The sequence below is a fragment of the Buteo buteo genome, chromosome 25 (assembly GCF_964188355.1).
Source record: "Buteo buteo chromosome 25, bButBut1.hap1.1, whole genome shotgun sequence".
NCBI lineage: Eukaryota > Metazoa > Chordata > Aves > Accipitriformes > Accipitridae > Buteo > Buteo buteo.
This window is the reverse complement of record NC_134195.1, coordinates 4617406-4638475: the sequence shown is the minus strand read 5'-3', so window position 1 is coordinate 4638475 and position 21070 is coordinate 4617406. Positions and strand designations below refer to the sequence as shown.

At 41.0% G+C, this 21070-nt stretch overlaps 1 protein-coding gene across 1 annotated transcript in view; it reads left to right on the top strand.

Moving 5' to 3' along the window:
* Nucleotides 1-3749: 3749 nt before the first annotated feature.
* Nucleotides 3750-21070, top strand: part of LOC142044719 (pinopsin-like) — an 85989-nt gene continuing 68668 nt past the window's right edge. Inside the window, exon 1 of the mRNA XM_075057429.1 lies at nucleotides 3750-4086. Coding sequence (XP_074913530.1) covers nucleotides 3750-4086 — 337 coding nt within the window. The remainder of the gene's footprint in view (nucleotides 4087-21070) is intronic.

The following is a 21070-nucleotide window of genomic DNA, read 5'->3' as shown; positions in this document are numbered from 1 at the left end:
CAATAATGTGTATTATTCAGTTAAATGCTAACATTAGGGAAGAATTAGACCATTCTTCAAGGGATTTGTATGGGTGTTTAGAAGCTTTATTGAAATCTGAATTTGGCTTGTACTTCATCCAAAGGTGTAAAAAACTTAGTACTGTATACCTGAGCTACTAAGCTCTCTAGTAAGAGACTTAGTCCCACACAGCCCAAATCTTTAGCTATTTTCCTATGCAGATCCCATCTCTTAAGATCACCCCAAACTTTTCAAAGCACATCTTTGTGCGTCCTTTTTGTCATCTTTTGATTTCAAGTGGCCGCATAGCTTCACCTTCACGCTGTGTATACTAACTTTTAAAAACATATCTTACACTGAATTGCCAGGGCCTGCTCCTCTTGCCTGGGCGTTAAGGCATCCTTCCCCAGCGCACCAGGGCAGAATTCATCCCACTGGGTAGCGGTCACTGGAGAAATGACCTTGGCACTGGGCTTTGCCTGCATACCTGGTGTCAGACTCTGAAATTTTAGTCAGCTGAATCCCATCCAGGGAGTAAATGTCCTTTTACAAGCACTGTAAATCTGAACTCTAAATATGTCTTTAAAAATGTAGGATGTATGTGGCTGTGTATAAAAGAGCTACATTTTATTATTTCTATTTTGAGCTTAATAGAGATACATGTATAAAGTTGGTCATATTTGCTAAGGGGATTTTAACCTTTGGCTTTCTCTAACACCAAGGCTGCGATGCTTTAACGACAACATTACTCAGACCTTTTGTCTGTGATTATTCTGGTGAAGTTAATTCCCACATAGAAACATTTCTGGTGGCATACTATACTCTTTGCTACAGATTATCTAGGTGTAACCAGTTCAGCTTGGAAAAACAAATTGCATCTGTAACTGAAATTAATCTGCATGTAAATCAGACTTAAGTCTCTTCAGATTTTGAAGCCAGATTCTGCAATATGCTTTGCAGAAGGGAGGAGCAGATAGAACTGACCTTAGTTGCATTCCTCAGTAAACAGTCACGTGCAAACAGATTAGGCAAAACTGTCTTTGAAGTGATGGAAAAAGAATAGATTAGTTTGGTAGAAGCTAGGGTGTAAGCAGAATTATTAAAAAAAAAATCTACAAATTATTAATTATTGAGTTTATTTCACTGTTGCCATGGTTTAACCCCAGCCAGCAACTAAGCACCATGCTGCTGCTCACTCACTGCCCCCCCGTCCAATGGGATGGAAGAGAGAATTGGAAAAAAAGGAAAAACTTGTGGGTTGAGATAAGAACAGTTTAATAGAACAGAAAGGAAAAAATAATAATTATAATAACAATAGTGAAATTATAATAATAATAAAAGAATTGGAATATACAAAACAAGTGATGCACAATGCAATTGCTCACCACTCGCTGACTGATGCCCAGTTAGTTCCCGAGCAGCGATGCCTCCAGGCCGGCTCCCCCCTGTTTATATACTGGGCATGACGTCACATGGTATGGAATACTCCTTTGGCCAGTTTGGGTCAGCTGTCCTGGCTGTGTCCCATCCCAACTCCTTGTGCCCCTCCAGCCTTCTTGCTGGCTGGGCAGCAGAAGCTGAAAAATCCTTGACTTGATCTAAACCCTACTGAGCAACAACTGGAAACATCAGTGTGTTATCAACATTCTTCTCATACTGAACCCAAACCGTAACACTATACCAGCTACTAGGAAGAAAATTAACTCTAGACCAGCCAAAACCAGGACAACTGTACCACCTCTTTTCCTGTGAATTCTTTCTTCCTTCTGAAGTTCTCCTTCAGCACAATGCCACCATGTTTTTTTCCTACCAAAAAAATAAAAGCACAGCTGTTTGCCTTTTCAGTCATACAGTTAGTGACTGAGAAACACTCAGCATCATTATTTTTTAATGAGTTGTTCTTTTGTTTGTGTTTCGTTCCACTAAACTTTAACTCTGTTCCTTTAAACACAATTATGAGTAAATTTAAAGTGTATCGATGGTTAGTCCCAGTTAGTTTCCTTCTATAACCTGCAAGCAGAATTGGACAGGGGATAATATTTTTTTTTTCCAAAATGGTAGAAAGAGGATTTCAAATGTTCTTTCTCTTAGATATGCCACCTGAGACTCTTACCAATCTAAATTACCATGTACCTCCTAAGTGGGGGAAAAAAGCCGAACACATCAGCATTTCAGATTGTGAGTGACCTGAAAGTAGAAGGTTTGCAAAGTGTACATAATTTACTCATCACAAGAGGAAGTAAAGACAGACTGTGTACATCAGAGTTCAAACCCACTGCAGCAATGAGACATATCTAGCACAGTGACTTTGTGAAAGTAAGGAAACAGTAAGAAGAAATACTTGCTATAAACTTTCACTATGACACAAGGATATGGTAAAAGAAAAAACCCAAACAATCTCTCCATCTTCAGTAATCTCTGAACTCTCATCTTTCCAGTTGGTTAACACATCTTTTCCTGAGACAATTTCCAAAAAGCAGTGGTTAGGAGTAACACGGAAGATTTTGAAATGCGTGTAATCATTCTAGGAGTACATGACTCCTGAAAGAAAAGTTTTCGTGCTTTTTAGTTCAGGCTAAACATTATACAGATATATATCTATCCATCTCCGTTCTCATAGAAATGTCTGGGCAGAATTTGCCTGCAACCATGCAGAAGGCTGGCTAAGCAGTTACGCATCCACATTAAGCACCCTGCTCTTGCTTCACGACAGACACACACGTTGTAGTCGCTGCTGGTGGATATACAAGGTCATGTGTGCGGTGGGAGGGAGATGTGAGGCTTTGGGTGTTTGGCTGCTTTATAAATAATGAAGGAGAACATCTGTCCACTGGTAAATGTGGGAGAAGTGAACTTGATATCACAGCTCTGCCAACCTTTGTAAGCACATGAGAGCTTCAGGAACTGCGCTCGAAATTAGTCTTTCTGGGTAAGGAAATTCTTTCTCCTTCTCCTAAAATTTTCATCATTTTAATTAAGGTCTGGCCAAGACTGAAGTTTTGCTTGGTGTGGATTGGCTTGATGTGGAGGAGGATACAGTTCTTCCTCTGGGAAGCTGCTGCAAAAGATATGTCTTAACATGCATTTTCTCACCTGAGGAACTTTGCTAGGAAGGTGCAAATAACTTTCTTCATGCTAAACTGTGAGCTAGGAAAAAAAACCTGTTTAGAACAAGGTAATGTCTGCAAACTGATTTTTCTGTTGAAAATCAGAGAGAAAACTGGAAAGACTGAGAAATACTTGTTACAGCTCAAAAAGGGAGGAACTGTTATAAAATTAGGTACCTACTTTGGTCTTGGTATGGAAAAGGTTGTTTTGTTTTCTCCTCTATTTTCAGAAGGACACCCACTGTCAGAGGAAACAATGGTAGCTGCCCATTTGCTCTGAAGGAAGAGACCATGCTGAAGCGCCTTTTTAAGACATCTTCCATTCTGAGCCTCAAAAAAAGATCATCTGACGTGATCCTGGGTTTAACTAACTAAGATGAATTTGAGGTGATTATTTGCTTGGTTTTGCTGTCCTGGAGTTAGCTGCAGAGCTGAGCGCTGGGAAGGCACAGTGCAAGAAAACCCTCCTGTGCTGCAATACAGCATTTCAAGCCTGCGTAACCATCCGAGAGGTATCTCAGCTGAGTGAAGATCGCAAGAATCCTGAGATGATTTGACCTGTAATGGAGGGACGCTTCTGGGAAACTGCTGGAGGACTTCTGCACAGGGCATCTGCCGTCTCTGCCCTCACCTATCCCTGAAATGAACCACTCTTGGACATACAACCTGAGCTTTGGTGCACCTACAGATCCTGTTGAGCCAAGGGCTGGACTCTCACGAAATGGGCACACAGTAGTGGCTGTTTTTCTTGGATTTATCTTGTTTTTTGGTTTCTTGAATAACTTGATTGTCCTCATCCTCTTCTGCAAGTTTAAAACCCTCCGTAACCCAGTCAACATGCTCCTCCTGAACATCAGTATCAGCGACATGTTAGTGTGCATCTCGGGCACTACCCTCAGTTTTGCATCTAACATCCACGGCAAATGGATTGGAGGGGAGCATGGTTGTAGGTGGTATGGCTTTGTCAATTCCTGCTTTGGTAAGGCTTCAACAATAATTCTCTTCTCCTATTCTTTTTAACGCTGGTACGTGAAACAACTTGATGAGCTAGCTGATGGCTGCTCAGTGGTAAATAGGAGAATCCTTTTATTGCTTTGTTACGGTCAAACACAAATGAAATGGATGGTTTAAAACATTTTCACAACAGACTACGAAAGAATAGCACAGTTCTGATAAGTATTTCCTAACGTATCTCATTTTTTGAAATGACTTGTTTTTAAGAGCTAAAAATGGCATCTAGAAAGAGGCAAGCCACTGGAAGGAGCTTGACTAGGTGTATGGACATATATAATATTTCCCTCTTTTTCAGGAAAATCTGTGCCAACACTAAACTACAGGCCCCTCAGTGCTGCTTCTGTCATGAACAAAGCCTCCTGCCAGTATTCCATTTACCACTTGTAATTATCTATTAATCTATAATATGAACTACCTCATGTCCCAGATAATGACAGTTTTCATCATTAGATGCTTTTTGTTCTCCCCCAAAGCAAAATCTTTATTTTAAAATTACATACTTGCAGATTCAATAGCAAATTAAGTCATAGGAATAGATTTGTTGGAAAGAGTCAGTGTGCATCAAAGTCGCGGTAAAACAGTGTTCAGCATCCTTCTGCCCAGACAAAACTTTCCTGCAGCCAGCTTTCGCGCTGCTAGATTTAAGTGTTTTAACGGAAAATGATTTTAATTATTAAAGAAGATAAAGGAAGAAGTCCCGTCGCCTTAAGAATTACATCACCAAGCAGTGACCCTTTCTGCATTTATTCCTACATTCAAAAAAAGGGTCCACTAAGGCATAAACTGGCCTGTGGGTGCACATCTAGATGTCATCCTTACCTCAACCACATTGGGGGACCTGGCCCAGCTCCTTCTTGCTTTGGACCCTCCAGGTCCCCAGGCCAGGACCAAGAACATCCCTGGCTTTTCTCCCACAGCCCTTGATGTAGAGTCTGGCTGCGGCTCCAAAGCCACGTTTTCTACCCAAATTATAAGCTCTCGCTATTTCCAGTGGTGTGGTCGCTGGTACCCTTCCCTTCCTCAAACGTGTGCTCCAGGGATGGGAGTTAACTCAGCCCAGCAGCTTCCAGTGGGAAACTGCTGCTTTGCCCAAAGCGAGCTCTCCGGACTTAGAAGTGTTGTGTAATATAAAAACACTGACTTTGGCCATCCAAAAATAGACCCCGTTATCAACAGTACCTTGGCTCGTTTTGACCGACTGGTTTGGGTTTGGTCTGTGCAGAGCAGAACGACGTGTCTTCTCTTTCCACATTTCATTTCCATTTTGGTGAATTTTATGAATTATGAATTGCAGTATTTCAGTAACTAGTCTTCTCAGGGAGAAAGAGGTTAGGGTTGTCTCCATCCTTTGATTTAGCCTCCTTTTTATTATTTAGGGGTGGGATGGGAGAATAACATTTGAAGGGAGGAGGGAAAAAAGGTACTTGTTTAAGGAATTAGAACAAAAGTATGTGGAAGGTGCCCTTCAAGCCTGCTTCTGTCAGGATACCTGTGTGTTACCACCCTGGGAACTGTGGAATTAAACCAGCAAATGGGTAAGTTTCTCCTGGGGTGACTTGCTTATGGGATAATTCTTCAAAGTCAGATCTTCTGTATACATCGGATGGATGGCAAGAGTGCAGATTTCTGTGTTATTCTGATAGCTGTGTTCATGTGAGAGTTTCTGGTATCATTCTTAGAAGTGATTAGATCATCAAGGAACAAGCAAGCAAAGAAAACCACAAAACCCAGAATGCCGAAGGTGACCTCAGCTCCTCTGAGTGGTGTTGGTGCTGTCAGCAGGGTATTTTGGGCAGCCTAAATGCAGGTAGTTACTGAACTGTGCACATGGAAACTTCCCGGGGCAGTGTTGAAAAAATTATTTTGCAATTCTTTTCTCAAAGTCTTGCAGCGCTCACAACATTTTTTCTTTCACTAGTGTGTATAAAGGGCATACTGAAGAAGTTTGCTTGCAGGGTTATAATTAAAAAATGTTCACTGGAAAATAGCATGAGTAAAAGCAAATAATAGTAGGAAGTTGCCTAACATTTATAAGTCTCTATGGATAGATTGTATTTGCCAATAAATACCATTATTCATCAGGTTTTTTTAATTTTTATACTCCAAAGTGTGCTAAAAAAGAGCTACTGTAGGTGTGCAGTGTGTTGATAGCTTTTCCAGGACTTCATAGCACTTGAAAACAAAATGCTTAGGTATAGGATTTTTTTTTTCTTTTTTGCATTCAGTGTGTGCTGTAAACATCACAGACTGAACCAGGATCCATTGAGTGGAATGGTGTTGGGGTTCTTTTGACTATTGGAAAGTGACATGAGAGAGTTGTGAGCTTTTTATTGAGACTTGCAGGTATTATTCCTCAAAGAAAAAACAAATAGCATCTTATTCATTATATGATTATTTTCCTTGTCTTCTGTGGACTTTGGAAAAATTGTATAAAACTTATCAAAGTGATTCAGAAACTCAAGAGGCGGAAAATCAAGTATATTCTGTGTCATAAGCTGGTGGCTTAAGACCTCACTGATTGGTGCAGTGTAGTTACGGAGGAAGCTTTTTGTCAGCAGGAGGATTTTTTGACACCTAAGTAGTCCAGTTTAGATCATAGCCTTTGGCCTGAACACTGTGACTACCTTGTGAGTGGCAAAGCTGATTAGATTTATAAACATAAATGCAAAAGCCACAAAGACCACAAAATACTGTATAAGGCTATGGTGTAAAAGGAGCATGGAAGAACACAGAAATGGCAAAATAGGCTGGCAGGAGAACGTTTCTTTGTATTATTTACACTTTCTTGCAATCCCTTAGCTATTCCTAAAAAAAAATATATACTTCCTATTCGATAAAAAATTAGCTTACCCTCCTTTGTGCCTCATGTCTGATTTTGGCCCATCAAGGCTAAGAGGAACGGTCCTAATGCTTGGGGGTCCAGCATAGAGATGTGTAGTAGGAAACGTAATTAAGAACTGAAGTTCAGCATCAAGCTTTGTAAGAATAAACTCCTCAGTATTCTTATCTGTTCCTTTTTTTTCTCATGGGATAGATCCTATCCTACTAGGATAAACATCAGTATAGGGCCAGGATTTCGGATGATGTTACAGTAAGCTCACTGGCTTCAGTAGAATTGCACTCTCTTGTATCAAATGAAGGCATGTACCTTTTTTTTTAAACTGCAGTATTTTCCTAAATCATGAAGAAATTTTAAGTGGGCAACTAATCCTCATGACTTCGTGGGTATTTGAATAGAACACACCTAAGCCAACTTCAAACTGTTAAAATATTTTTAAATGCTATTCTTTCTAAAAAGGCTTCTGAGAAGGACTGTATTTTAGTGGATTTTTTTTTTCCCTCCCACTTCATTTTGTGATGCTATGAAAACCTCCTTCTTCCTGTTTAAAACCAAATTGAGAGTGAAGGTATTATTCCCCAGGTCTGTGGCCTGGATGAAACCTGAGCTGGTGAAAGTAGGAAGCTGAGATTTGTTTCAAATGTAAATGCATGGTGAGAGACCACTCTTTTTTTCTCTAAAGTGTCTTACCATTTTTAAAATCACGTAACTGTTGCCCTGGGAGGTCATCTGGAAAGCAGATCTGATTCTCCTCCCAGCAATATTGACAGCGGAATGTACATCGATGTCACTTACTGTGGAATCGAGCTCTAAGTTCTTTACTGGGCAATCCATTGCCTACCCCAGGCACTTAAAAACCATGACCCAAGAACCAGCACCAGGGGGTTACCATGGGCACAATGGAAAAAAATACGGTCAAAGTGTAGGTGTTTGGTTTATTTACTTGCTGCTTTCCACACGTCTGCTTTGTGATTTCAAACCATTCACAGAAAGCAGACGTTTTAGAAGCTAATGGGAAGTGCAGGTGCTGATCGATAAGCATGTAATGGAGATTTTAAGGAAAACATTAAATGTCATGAGACCCGCTATGGAAGTGTAAGAGTTGTTGGGTCTTGATCTGGGGGACCATTAGGGATGGAGCTAGAGGAAGAACAGCACGGGCTGTTCCCAGCGTAAACGATTTTACCCTGGTGCTTGTGCATGTTTGCAGCTCTGTCAAGTAGGTCACAGCAGTGGAAAGTGCACATGTCGCTGAGTTGGGGAAATGGATGGATTTGCTAAATTTGGTCCCATTACCCACCACTTAGCCACGGTTTCACAGGCTCATGGTTATAGATTTAAGCAAACATGGAAAGGGACACAGGGACAGGATGCATTTTCCCAGCTGAACTCTGAGTAAACTTTGCAAGCAAGCTGAAATAAGAACCGTTACATCTATCATGAAATGATTAAGCATTAGATATTAATTTAGGAAAAATACATTATTTAGTAACACACTCCCATAGAGACTATATATACACAAAGCGCTATGCCGTCCTAAGATGAAGTTTGTCATGCAGCTTTGACCATCTCACACGTAATCTCTCCAGTGCCTTATTAAACCCTTCAAATCTGGACAGATAAAAACTTTCAGAAACATTAATCTTTTCCCAAGATACTTGCACTAATGTAGACTGCCCAAACATGTAGGACAGGCAGAATTTGGGCTCAGATGACTTCTGGAGTTCATTTTCAGAATTGCTACTTTATGCCATGCCACATCAGGATTAAATATTAAATAGATTAATACATATGGGAAAGATGAAGCACTCTCTGGCTCAGGAACTCTAACACTAGATTCTAAAGCTGGAAAATTTTCAAGGCACATCACTAGCAGGGATATTTTTGTGACTGTTGAACTCTTAGCTCATGCTTTCAGGTGTCTGCTGGTTGTTTTCTCTTCCTCAACCTTTAGGGTAGTTAAAATAGCTGGCAGTTTGCCTGAGAAGTTGATTCCAATCTTTCACTTTAGAAAACGAATTCAGATTAGTGCTGTGGAAAGTGAACATCACTATGTAAGAGGACACAGAAAAACCTATGCCATGCGTGATTCGAGGCCGTGTCTTCCCCCACGGCGTCCTGTCTGTCCTGGATGCAGAGGGCTCTGTTCTTAAACCTGTTCTAACACAAGTAAGGCACGTATATGTGTCCTTATGTCCTTTGATAAACCAAGGTCATATCTGAATAAGGACTTTAAAACTAATCTTTTTAGAAACCCCACAGTACTCAACTATATGGGTAGATAATCTTTTCAGTCACATTAAAGCAGTTATTGATTTATTCCTTTGTAAGCTGCCAGGGAACACGCTGAATGAGAAACGGAGCTGCTCGTGATTTTGTTTTAAAGTTCAGCTGCCTTGTGACCTTAAACAAATAATTTTCTTCTTAATCTTTTACCTTGATTTTATATGCTGTGGCTTAGATTCACTGCACTAAACTAAGGTGCTTAAATTTAGAGTACAGACTTCTAACCTACTGGAAATGCTCTGCTTATGAGATGCAGTCGATACCCCAGGTGAAATGAATGGCTCTTCTGTGAGAAGACACATTTATTTCCAGGAGTAAAGACATAATCTCCCTTGGCTTGATCCTGCAAGAGCTCAAGCCTGAAGTTTTCTGAGCCCTGATACAGCAAGTACTCATCTCCTGGTGCAAAACCACCCTTAGCAGCTCCTCGCCTGCCCACTGAACAGGGATAGCTCCTTCTCCAGTGGGCTTGGGATGGGATTAAAAGTGATATTTCTGTACATAAAGCTGGTAGCAAGCACAACTAATCAGTAATGTTTAGGAAAAAGTAGTTCTGCATCAGGCCCCCAAACTGTTCGCTGTTTGAAGCATGCAGACTCTGTTATGCCTGCAGTCAGCACGGCCCATGCAAGCTTTCCCAGGTAGTTGTTCTGTATCAGAAATACTCTGCTGGTTCAAAGAAAGGGGGAAAAAAAGGGGTCTGACTAATGGGAATAGGTCAAAGGTGCTTCCAGTTCCTTTATCTAAAAAAGGACAAGTGTTGTCATTACCCAGGGGGCTTTACTTATTTTAATACAGTGTTACAGCTGATGGTTTGCCCTGATACGCGTTAGATTGTATAGTAAATGGAAACACAAAAGTACTTATTCAGGAGATATGTAATCTGAATTCCTCTTTGGCATCTCCTCTCTAGGGAAACTGAAGTTAGCCTGCTATTCTTTTTGTTTAAATAATTAATCAATGAGGTAGTGGTATATTATTAAAAACACTTCTGAGGGTCATATTTACATGGAAAAATGAAATGCTGAACCCCTTAGAGACAGATGGGAATCATCTGACTAAACCCAGACATTTTCCAATCCCCCAGGCTGCTTTTATAATCAATAGAAAAACAAATTTGTACTGCCAGCATGCAAATTGTCTGACGTATTTGAGATATTCTCTTCAGGGTGATGTGAGCTATGTCCTACAAGTGCCCCTTTTTCTCCACCATCTATGAAGGGAGCCCAAGCTCAGGGGTAGATATTTACTCTGTACCTCCCTGGAGTCATGAGATGACCATCACAAATAAGTTGCTTATTGCTCCTTTTCTCTTTCTGTCATTTTCTTACTTTTGCTTATAATTCCCTCCCCACTTCAGTGTCCTCTTCCTGGATGCTGGGTTTATTTCTTAGGCTATTTCTCGTTCCTGTAGGTATTAAACACTGTACAATGTTGAAATTACTTGGAATAGTTGTCCAAGAGTGGGTATTTGGAAGACACCTGTTGTGTTTCCACGAAGAGGTGCCCAAGTCCTCTTTCAGAGCTTGAGATCCCACATTCATCATGTAGGGAAAATGCTGTCTGCTCCTCTTACAGATAATTTATAGAGCACAAGTACTGGGCTTCTGTGCTCAATTTAAGTGCTTGAAACGGGGAGTCAGCTTAGGCAAAAGTTTTGAAAAACCTGATAAAGAAGGAATCATGCCATGCAGAGAAAGTGGAAATGGAAGACCTAATGTCATGCTTTGAATGTTATTCCTTAAATCAGAGACTTCACCCTGGTAGGTGCTTTAATGCTGGTTTAGGATAAGAGAAGGTTTTGCCTTCCTTACAGCAGAGCATCGCCTAAGGTCTCATTCAATTTTCCCGTGTTTTTAAGTCGTCACAGACCATGGGCGTTGATGCTAACGGTGTGAGGTCAGATCCTGCGGTGTGCGGTTGGTGTCTGTATTACCAGCCATGGGTGCTTCTCCCTCCCCTGGTCTGGGCAGCCCCAGCCGAGCCCCATCTCCACACCGTCCTGCAGTGGGACTGGGGGGTGCTCCAGAACCCCCCCACTCCCTCCTCCTCACCCCTCCCAGCTTCCAGCACAGCAGAAATTCGAGCACATGGCTCTAACAGGAGCTGGAGGGTGCTCTGAACAGGTCGCCGGTCCCTCGGTGCCCTCAGCTTGCACCAGCAGCCACGTGTGGGTTGACTCATCGTATTTTCCCTTGGCTGCCATCCCTAACATTTTCTGCTGTGTTTTGGTGTATGATAATCTAAAGCCTATTTTCCTAATGCCTGACCAAAAGAGAACAGCAAAAAACACGCAGAGATATCAACAGCGAAGGGTGGACAGCAGCTTGTATACGTGTCCCTGGAAAGAGGGACAGAAGGACAGAAGAATTCCGTAAGGAAATTGATAATTCCTTTGGTTTTTTTCGTGCATAGGTAGCTGTCCATGTGTTGCTAATTTATGGTTTGTAAAAAATGTTCTGCTATGCCCAAAGTGTGTTTCTGTGCAAGTGACTGCCAATTTCTGCCAGTCTTTGATGCTTCCTTACTGAGCAGCCATGCTTGCCCTTCAGTTGCATATTTTTGGTTCTGAGACCTCGCTCTACGTTATGGCCACGTGTTGCAGAACTCTAAGGACTTTATACGAGGAGGTAGACAAATAACATCACTTTACACAGAGACCTGGAATAGGAGCTTAAAGGCAAAGACCACATCAGATTTCTTGTAAAATTATCCTGACGGTGAATCGAGTCTAAAAGGTCATGGCTGTAAGTTGCGTTGGAGATGATGGAAGAGCATTTCTGTCAGCAGGTAAGTTTAATCACTTGCAGTTACATTTGCAGGGCCTTTTCCCTAATCCTGGGTCACGGCGTTAAGCTAGGCAACGCTATGTCTGATGTCGGTTTTCTATTCCTTTAAGGAAAAAGCAGAAACCAGCTGTGCCAGTAGTCAGGCCGCACACTTGTGAAGAAATATGTTATTAAAATGCAGCTGGCTTTCTGGTCCCTCAGTGGGTAAAATGAAATAAACTCGAACCCAGTAAATAAGCAATATTCAATCCAAAAAACTATATTAGAGAACAATGGACTTTGCTTGAGAAAGGCTATTAAATCATATTCTATTTAACTATGTGTTTAATAATCTCTAGTAACTCCTAAAACCATGTGCGTGCTGACACACCTGAACAGAATTCGGTAATTTTTTTGAAAATATTTAAACTTCATTTGTAGTCTCTGAAGTATACTAGAGAGAGGATATTATCTCTGCCTATTTAAATCCAAGTCATATATCTAATGGCTTTTTCTTAACTGATTACAGTCATTTTCTATGTCCATTTCTTTTTAGGAAGCATTTAAGCAGAATGCTATATCTTCCAGTCTAGTAAGCAAATGAATACTTACAGGCTTTTCAGTGATAAAAGGGATACAGGACCATTGGCATAGTTCCAAGCAATGACACAATAATAGGTAATAACTATCAATTTCATTTTTTCCCCTTTCTCTCAGCTGTGGCCAATACTTCATACTTAAAGTAATCCCTAAAGGGGTTTTGGTTTTGGTTTTTTTTTTTTTTTGTGTGTGTCTGCCACTTTTCTGATTAGAAATGTCTATTAAGATGAGAAAATAATCTGCAGTAGTTTGTTAAAAGTGTATGCTGACATGGAAAAAATAAGTTTCTTCTAAAGCTGGAGCTATCCTGCTTATATTTGTATTTTTGTAGGTATCAACAGTAGCTGAGAAACGGTTTCTGAAACCAGAGTAAATGTCTAACAAGTTAATAAACTACAGCCTCTATTGATTTGGAGACCACTTATTGTTTCTGTTGATTTCACAGCTAACATGATTCACCACTTAAGTAATCCAAATGCCTCCTATTACTGGAAGGTTTGTGGGTTGGGTTTTGTTGTGGGTTGGGTTTTTTTTTGTTTTAATACTAAGTCAAAATGACCTCTGGCTGCTGTAAATTTTCCTGTAATTGCTACAGGCAGGAGGAACATTTGATATTTGCAGACAGCAAATGCAAGGGAGCACCACTCCAGGCAGCCACTTCCTTCCCCCTGACATCCCACGGTTCCTTTTCTGTGAAGTGTCCCTGTGTTTTGACTCCTGGGTGGTTTGGGACCCAGTTCCCCCTCTCTTTCCCCGTGCCGTGCTGGCCCAGCGTGGGTCAGGGCAGGCAGAGGAGCGAGCGTTCACCCCGTACAAGGGGCTGCTTGAGTCCCCTCGCAGCTCTGGGCTATTTCAGCCAACAGGTCTTCCCAAAAATGTGGTAAAATTACGTTACTTCTCCCATTTGTGGTTTCTTAAACCCATTTCACAGACAGATGCCAATATGTTGGAGGTACAGTCTCATCCTATGGCCAGATACAAACTTCTGCCGTTCCTCATGAAAGTGTAGCAGCCACAATGCAGAAGGCTAACGAATCACCAGGGTAAGCTGTAAATCCTTACATATATTGCGCAGTGTTTTATTAGAGGCAGACATTCACTAAGTGCTAATTTTCTAGTGTTGTTTTTCAGTTGTATTTTCTATTCTCTTTCTTTTTTTCCCCCCTATTGTTCTATTGTTTCTATTGGTTTCACTAATGCAATCCAGAGCAGAAATAGCTCATAACTGTGGGAAGAAGGGATCAAAGTGAACAGGCTTCAGATGAGTCAATAGATGGAAACTGGTTTATGCTGAATTATTTTTGTAGAGATTTATAACAACAGAAATTTGTTCAGGACCAAATAACTATCAGAAAGAAAGGGTAGATTAAAGCAGACTTAATTGTGAAAATCTTTCATGAGGATTAGTTTTATCATCCTTAAAAATCAACAGTAATGTAAAACTTTGCTTAGATTAGGACTCTAACAATTTCTATGATTCAAACCCATTAGTTAATTCACATACGTGACATTTTATTGCTTGATATCTAAGTGTTGTCTGAGTCTAGTACAGACCTCTGAGATAGTACTGAAATAGCATGCTAACATCTGGCAAGATTTGCTCTGAGCTAAGAAATGGTATGAATTTTACAAAAACACAGATAATCCCCTTCAACTTCTCCTTATGAAAATTTCAGAGCACACAGTGGTTGAATACAGTTGGGTTTGCATTAGACTTAATTTTTACATGCTTATACGTACTGAAGCATCATTGTTTGCCAAATTTACAGTTTGTGGGTAATTTCTGTTCTGCGTTCGGGCTGCTGATGAAGTTACTGGGGGACCTCTTTGCACTGACACGTTTAATCACCCTAATGAAATTATGGAAGCTGTTGGTGTGCTGCGCAGCAGAAGGCAGCGTGTCCTGGAGCGGGGATCTCGTGCGGTGGTCGGGGTTGCTGCCGTCTCCGTGGCTGAGCCGTCTGCCCCGGTGTGAGTTCAGCAGGAGTTAATTAGAAACGGTTCTGGCATAGGAAGTAATACCGTAGGGATGAAGAGTTACGAATTCTGCCTCTTAATGAAAGGGTGGAGTACCTACATGGTATTTGGGTGGGTATTATGTGTATGTTCTGTACACTGACTATGGTGCACAAAGCAGCTCTTCTTCGTGCAAGTCTTTGTAACGAATCCAAGCAGTTTGCCTTAATTTATCCAAACTGCCCAATTTTGCTCTGCTTTTGGTCTGCTCAGTCTTCAGAGAAAGAGCGTGTGGCAGCACAAGAGGGCTGAGGTCCAGCACCGGCTGCGTGAGGATGTCGAGGATTGCTTTATTGTGTGCATTTCTTAAAACTGGAAGTGTATTTCTATTTAATATCCTTGGCAAAGTCTGCATCACAGGAGTAGGATGAAAGGCTGCCAGATAAATATGCCAGTCAGGATTTAAATGGGCTTTTTCTAATGGGTAGAAAGCAGGTTATGAGCCAAGACAAAGCCATAGCTTAATATTCTTTGTGATAAAAGCAGTAGACATACCACCATCTGGTTTGCTCTGTATAACAGTTTTTCTCTATTGGTCGGTGCATCAAGGGGTGTTTAACAAGGAATTTGAGGATGAGAACGAGTAGGAGTTTTACAAGTGTTAATACCTTTTCTGCGGTTGGGAGCACTCAGACCTTTGGGAAAAAAATATTAATAGTAGATACAAGCAGGTAATTGCCTCTTACTGTGCTGTAATTGTTTCCTCTTATCACTTTAATGACAAAAAATAGTTGCGCCTTGTGAAGGGTTGTGTATATCCATACTAAGTATCTGCCATTCAACAATACATTGCCCAGCTGTGCTTCTAGAACACTAAACTTAAAGTTGGGATAACTTTCAGCATCCAGTGATACTTTTCCAGTACGTAGTCCCAGCAGCCTGTGATGTTTTGGTGTAGGCACTTCATCCCTGAAGTAGTACTTTTGAGTCTAATAGGTCTTCCTGGCTTTATCTCCCAGGCCTCTTGCTCTCAGGAACCCTGCAAAATTTTGGTATGTACAACATAATATATCAAGGAATTCCACTTATTAACTATGTACTATGCGCTATGCAAAGAAAAGTACTTTCTCCTGTTTGTTAATTCTGAGTCTGCAACTTGATGATTTCATTTGAAAACCCAGTTCTTGTATTACGAGAAACGCTAGATAATCTTCTCCCATCTACCTTTTCATATTTTCTCTTCTTTTCTCTGTTTTCCTTCTCTAATAAGCCCTGATGTTTGCTTTTCTAAATGCTGCTGAGCATTGCTGCTTAGTGGAAGTGGTTTGCATAAAGCTATCTATCATAACTCTCTTTGTAGAGCAGTAAGTCAGTCAGAAACAATCGCTGTGTATTTAAAGCTAGGACTGTTTTTCTCCACATATGGCAGTTTACATCAGTATTGCATTTCATCTGCTCAGTGACTCAGTTTCATGCGGGTGTTCTGCAGTACTTCGCAGTCAGCTTTTGTTGATTTTGAGTTACTCAGTGTAGTATAATCAGCAAACTTCACTCTTTACCATCTTTTCCAGATCATTTGTTAATGTGATGAATAACCCAGGGCCTCGCACAGATCCATAGGGGACTTTGCTGGCCACAGTTTGCATTGAGAAAACTAATTATTTTCTCCCGCTCTTTATTTCCTGCCTCTAATCAATTATTTATGCATGTGAAGATCTCTGTTATTGCAAGGCAGCTTACTATCCTTAAGAGCCTCTGGGCTAGTCAGAGCTGTTTGGAAAGCCAACTAGGTTTTTATGGAATGTAGCACCCCTGTCTGCACAGCGCTGCCATGGACCTCTAATGAATTAGTGAGGGATGGTTTCCCTCCGTGGTATCCATGCGGGCTTATCCCCATGTCATACCTCCTTATACATCCACTACTATATTCTCTAGTGCAATTTCCACCAATCTATCCGGTGATGCAATTAGACTCGTCGGTTGGATGAAACGTACTGCAAGGGATTTCTGTCTGCATCAGTTACAAACCATTTCTTAATGGATGTAGCAAAATATCTCCACTTCTGAGGTCCTTCTCAGGGGTTAAGGTGTGGAGAATACCACTTCTCCTCACTGAAAATCCTTTAGCCAGCAAAGTCATCTTGGATAGAAATAGGAGCAGCCTTCTCCAGTCCTTCATCCCACTTCCGTAGCATGTGAGGTTGCTGGGTTGTAAAACTGCACAAGTAACTCTTGGCCGAAGGGCAGTGTAAAGACTGGTCTACATATTTTGACGCTGCATTCATATTATCAGATATGATAGTTATTGACCTATTAATAGCTAGTTATTGTGAAAACCATTTGACCACCAGACCTTATTACAGAAACTTGTCACAGTAGAGTAAATATTTGTAGTGCGTTCCATCTCTAGGAATGGTAACTGCCAAAAAACCCCCAGATTATAGAATCATTTTAAAATCTCTGGAAATAAAGCTTTATTATTAAAAATGAGCAGTTGCATTCAGTGAAAAAGCCAAGGCTCATAGGAGGGAAGTCAGCTAGGTGTGCTCTGGTGGAAGTTCTGCTCCCCGGCTGGCAGATGATAATACACTATAATTTCACCTCTTCGCTTACTTGATGCTATACCCCATACGTAGAAAACCCCTGAGACTACATGCTACATGTTACATCTGTGCAGATGCTCAGCACGAAGGCAGGTCCTGGGGGATCTCCCCCTGTTTGGTGGAAAGCGAAGGAGCAGTCCTGGCAGGAGATGGGGGTCCTGCAGGACAGCATGGACGTGGAGATGGGGGTGCTGCAGTGAACCTGACCTCCCTGAGAGCATCCTCATGGCACTGTACATCCATCCCTGCTTTCCACAAGCACGCAAGCCCCAAAGACTTCTCCTAAGATGTTGCTGTATAGGAGCTCCATCTAGTGCTGACATTATTTCTTATTCTGCGGGACAAATACATGGATATGGAGGCAGCCAATTTAGGAGGCTGAATTTCCAAATGCTAGCCTGCTTTCCAGAATGCAAAGCGATCCTGCATTACATATGGAAAATGAGACTGAAATTAATATTTGGGTTGTTTTTTTTTGTACTGTGCTGGTATCATTGAGATGCAAAAGGGAATTCTTTGCTATATTTATGTCTCTAGGAGTAGTTGTTGGTTGGTGGGTTGGTTGATGGACAGGCATATTAATAACATACCAGAAAAGCACAGTGATGCACGTTACGTCACAAGATACAGCTAAGAATTAAGATCACCCTTAAAGCACAACATATACACATTTAAAAATTCAGAAAAAAAGGAAAGAAAGAAAAAAAAAGGATAATTCTTTACTATTGACAGTAATACATACTATCTGTATTGAAGATATCACCAAACACAAAAGAAAGGATATGTTGTACAAAGGAGGAAACAGAGAAATGACTGCTGAGAAAAGAGCAGGAAAGATTTACTGAACAGGACCGGTTATGTTTGCTGTCAGATTTGTCCCAGCAGGTTTGGATGTGATAGTGATTTTGCAGTGATTTCTTTCAAGCGCAGAGTTAAACTATGACTCCCATTAGAGTTAAGCAGAAAGAGAATTCTCTAGGAAAAGGAGTGATTGCCTGCTCTAATGGACTCACGACTATAAGTCATCTAAGCAAAAGAAAACAAATAATTACGTGCGTTCGATAAATAGTGATTGGTGTCTTTATTTCTATTTAAAGTGAATTGTTGCTATTTGAAGTAGCCTGTATTTTGAAAGCCTAGACTGCCAGCATTTAAAAACTGGGTGTAACTGCTAATGTGTAACAGGTGATAGTGGGAAATATCTTCTCAATTCCAAATCCGTAGAAGTGCTTTTAATGTCTTAAAAATCAAAAGGAAATGGTGATCTGATCACTAACACATGGGAACATTCAACTAGAATAAGAGTCACCAAATGCAAGAATATTTGATTGCTTTGACTGTTTATTCTATAAATATTTAATAGGCATATCCAAATACAGCCAATAGTGTTTTGGAAGCACAACCCATTCTCAGCTGCTTCTGTCAGTTGCTGAGGCATCCGTGCAATCCTCTGCCCTTTGTATCATTTATATTAGCAGTGAACTTATCAGGAGTTGTTATATACACATTGTGATTTTGCTGTATCATAAAATGATTTATTGTGATTTGTTTATTCACTGGAGTGTGGATACTGAGCTGTAAAGCTCAAGCAAGTCAGGCTCGTACTGTTTGGTTGTCTGCCAAGGCCAGTGCTCACTTTGAGTCTATTCATCTTAACTCTGGAAAGTCTTCTAGGTTCAGCTGGCTTTCTTTTTAACTCTGGAAATGGTTGGGGTCATCTGCCAAAATCTTTTGGCAGCTGGATTTTGGCCCATAAAATATGTGTCTCTTTTTTGTTTGGGAGGGAAAAGGGGGAAGTGGACAATATTCTGGGGGCTAGCGAGGAAGGAACAGCAGCCACATACGTCTGCCACTCTCCAGACCTCTTTGCATCTCTTCTGAATATTCATTTGTGCTTCTCGTCTCAAAAAAAGGAAAAAAAAAAAAATCACAACCCTTGATAAAAATGATTTTTTGAAATCCCATATTCACAATCTCTCACTCGTTACTCTCTCACATTTGCTTATTTGATGCTACTTTCCCACTAGCACCAGTGGCTGTGGAAGTTGTTAACTAACTTAACCAACTTAACCGCATTCTGTTAGTTTAGCTGAGTTTGTTTCATTCTGGGCTGCCTATCCCAGATTTTGCAGGCTGATCAACATTCTCATTGCCACTTGTGGCAATTGCAGTATCATGCAAGAAGAGGAGATGTAACCTGCAGAACCTCACTGGAGACTGTATATGAGATGATAGGTTTTTCTGTATCTTGACTGTAGGAGTGAAATGTGTGTTATAAGACTCAGAGCTAGAAAGTAAAATGAAATATGTTTGTTTTTTAAAAAAAACAATTAACAAGTTTTGTTTTTTCTTTCCCCGTGATGCTGTGCCTCAATAGTTTCTGATTTTTTGCAAAAGTGCATATGCTGTGAGGAGGTCAGTGATCAGGTCAACAAATTACAGAAATGCTCCCCCGCTTCTGCCCAGTAAGTCAGCTTTTGAAAGTTTCTGCTTTTATCATTATAATATTCTTACCTCCTCACCTGCAAGGAAGTCTCTGATGGCAGCAACTGCTGTGGTGGAAATTACTCTATTTTTGTGGAAGAAATGCTTTAACTTTAAGGTAAGCAGTGCCCAGTAGTTTTGCTTATTAGTATTAACTAGTAGAGAAAAGATGGAAATAAAGCTGATGATAGGATGGATAGCTCTGTGTGCACTCTCACAAAGCCTCCAATGCTGTGGCAGGTGGTAGGTAAGGTACTTTGGCCCAGAGCTGACAAAATTTTGCCTGAAGATTAAGCTACCATTAGAAAGAGAGCTTGTTGCTTTTTTCCCTCTTGCTGCTTCCAAACCTCTCTTGTGAATACTAGACCTACAAATTGTATTTCATGCACAGTCCCTGAGGCATGATACTTGGATATGTTTTCAGAAAGGCTTCCAAGGGGATACAGAAGCGGTTGGAAAGGTCATGTCTTTTAAGGTGCTTAAATTGTTTGTGTTTCATTTCCATGTGTGGAGTGGTTTATTTCTATAAAGAACTAATAGAAATGCTCTCATTGAAATTCAGGAGAGTTATTTCCCTTGAAAACAGCACTGAGTCACTGATCAAACTAGTTTTGTGTAACTCAATAACATATTTATGTAATACCATTCAGTAGCACAACTTGGAAATAAAATTGAAACCTTAAAATTGAGGTAGTAGGAGCCTTCATTTGAAGAAGGCTGTTCCTTACTGCTGTGGTTCTGTGTTTACCTCCAAGTCCTTGGGCAAGCATGATGAAAGACATCAGCCAGAAAAAACATCAGAATACCTCAGCACACGATTCCCCAGTATTCCCAACTTGGGATGCATTTTGTCACAAACCCCTTTTCCTCCTTTTATATCTTACTTATCTCTATCTCGTAGTGCCACAGAGCAATTTAGCATCTTCTCCAGCTAATGGAGCAGCAGATTTACCAGCTGAAACCCGAGGGACTAGAGGGAAGGGAACGTAGCTGGTTTACATACGACACATGACATCATTGCCAAAAAACCTACCTGCTGCTGGCGTTAGGTACTTACCAACAAGGCATTTCCAAGCGGAGACCAGAGTGCGTTTTTGTTTTCTTCCCTGCAAATGTCCTCGCCGCGCTGTGCTCTCTCTTGTTTGCTGTCTCGCCGAATTCACTGTTCAGCACTGCACGGTGGCCAGGCTTCGACCAGGATGGGTGCGAGGGATGGTTTTTGGTGAGTCCCAGCCCACCAGCTGCCTCCTCATGCTCCTCTTCCTCTTCCAGGTGCATGATATTATGTTAAAGCTGCCTCATAGTAATGGGAACCATATAAACACACATGTATATGTATGGAGTCTTGTAAATACATGGAGCATCGCTGTTTTCTCCTCCTTCAGCAACGCGTTTGAGCGGCGGTGGCCGGAG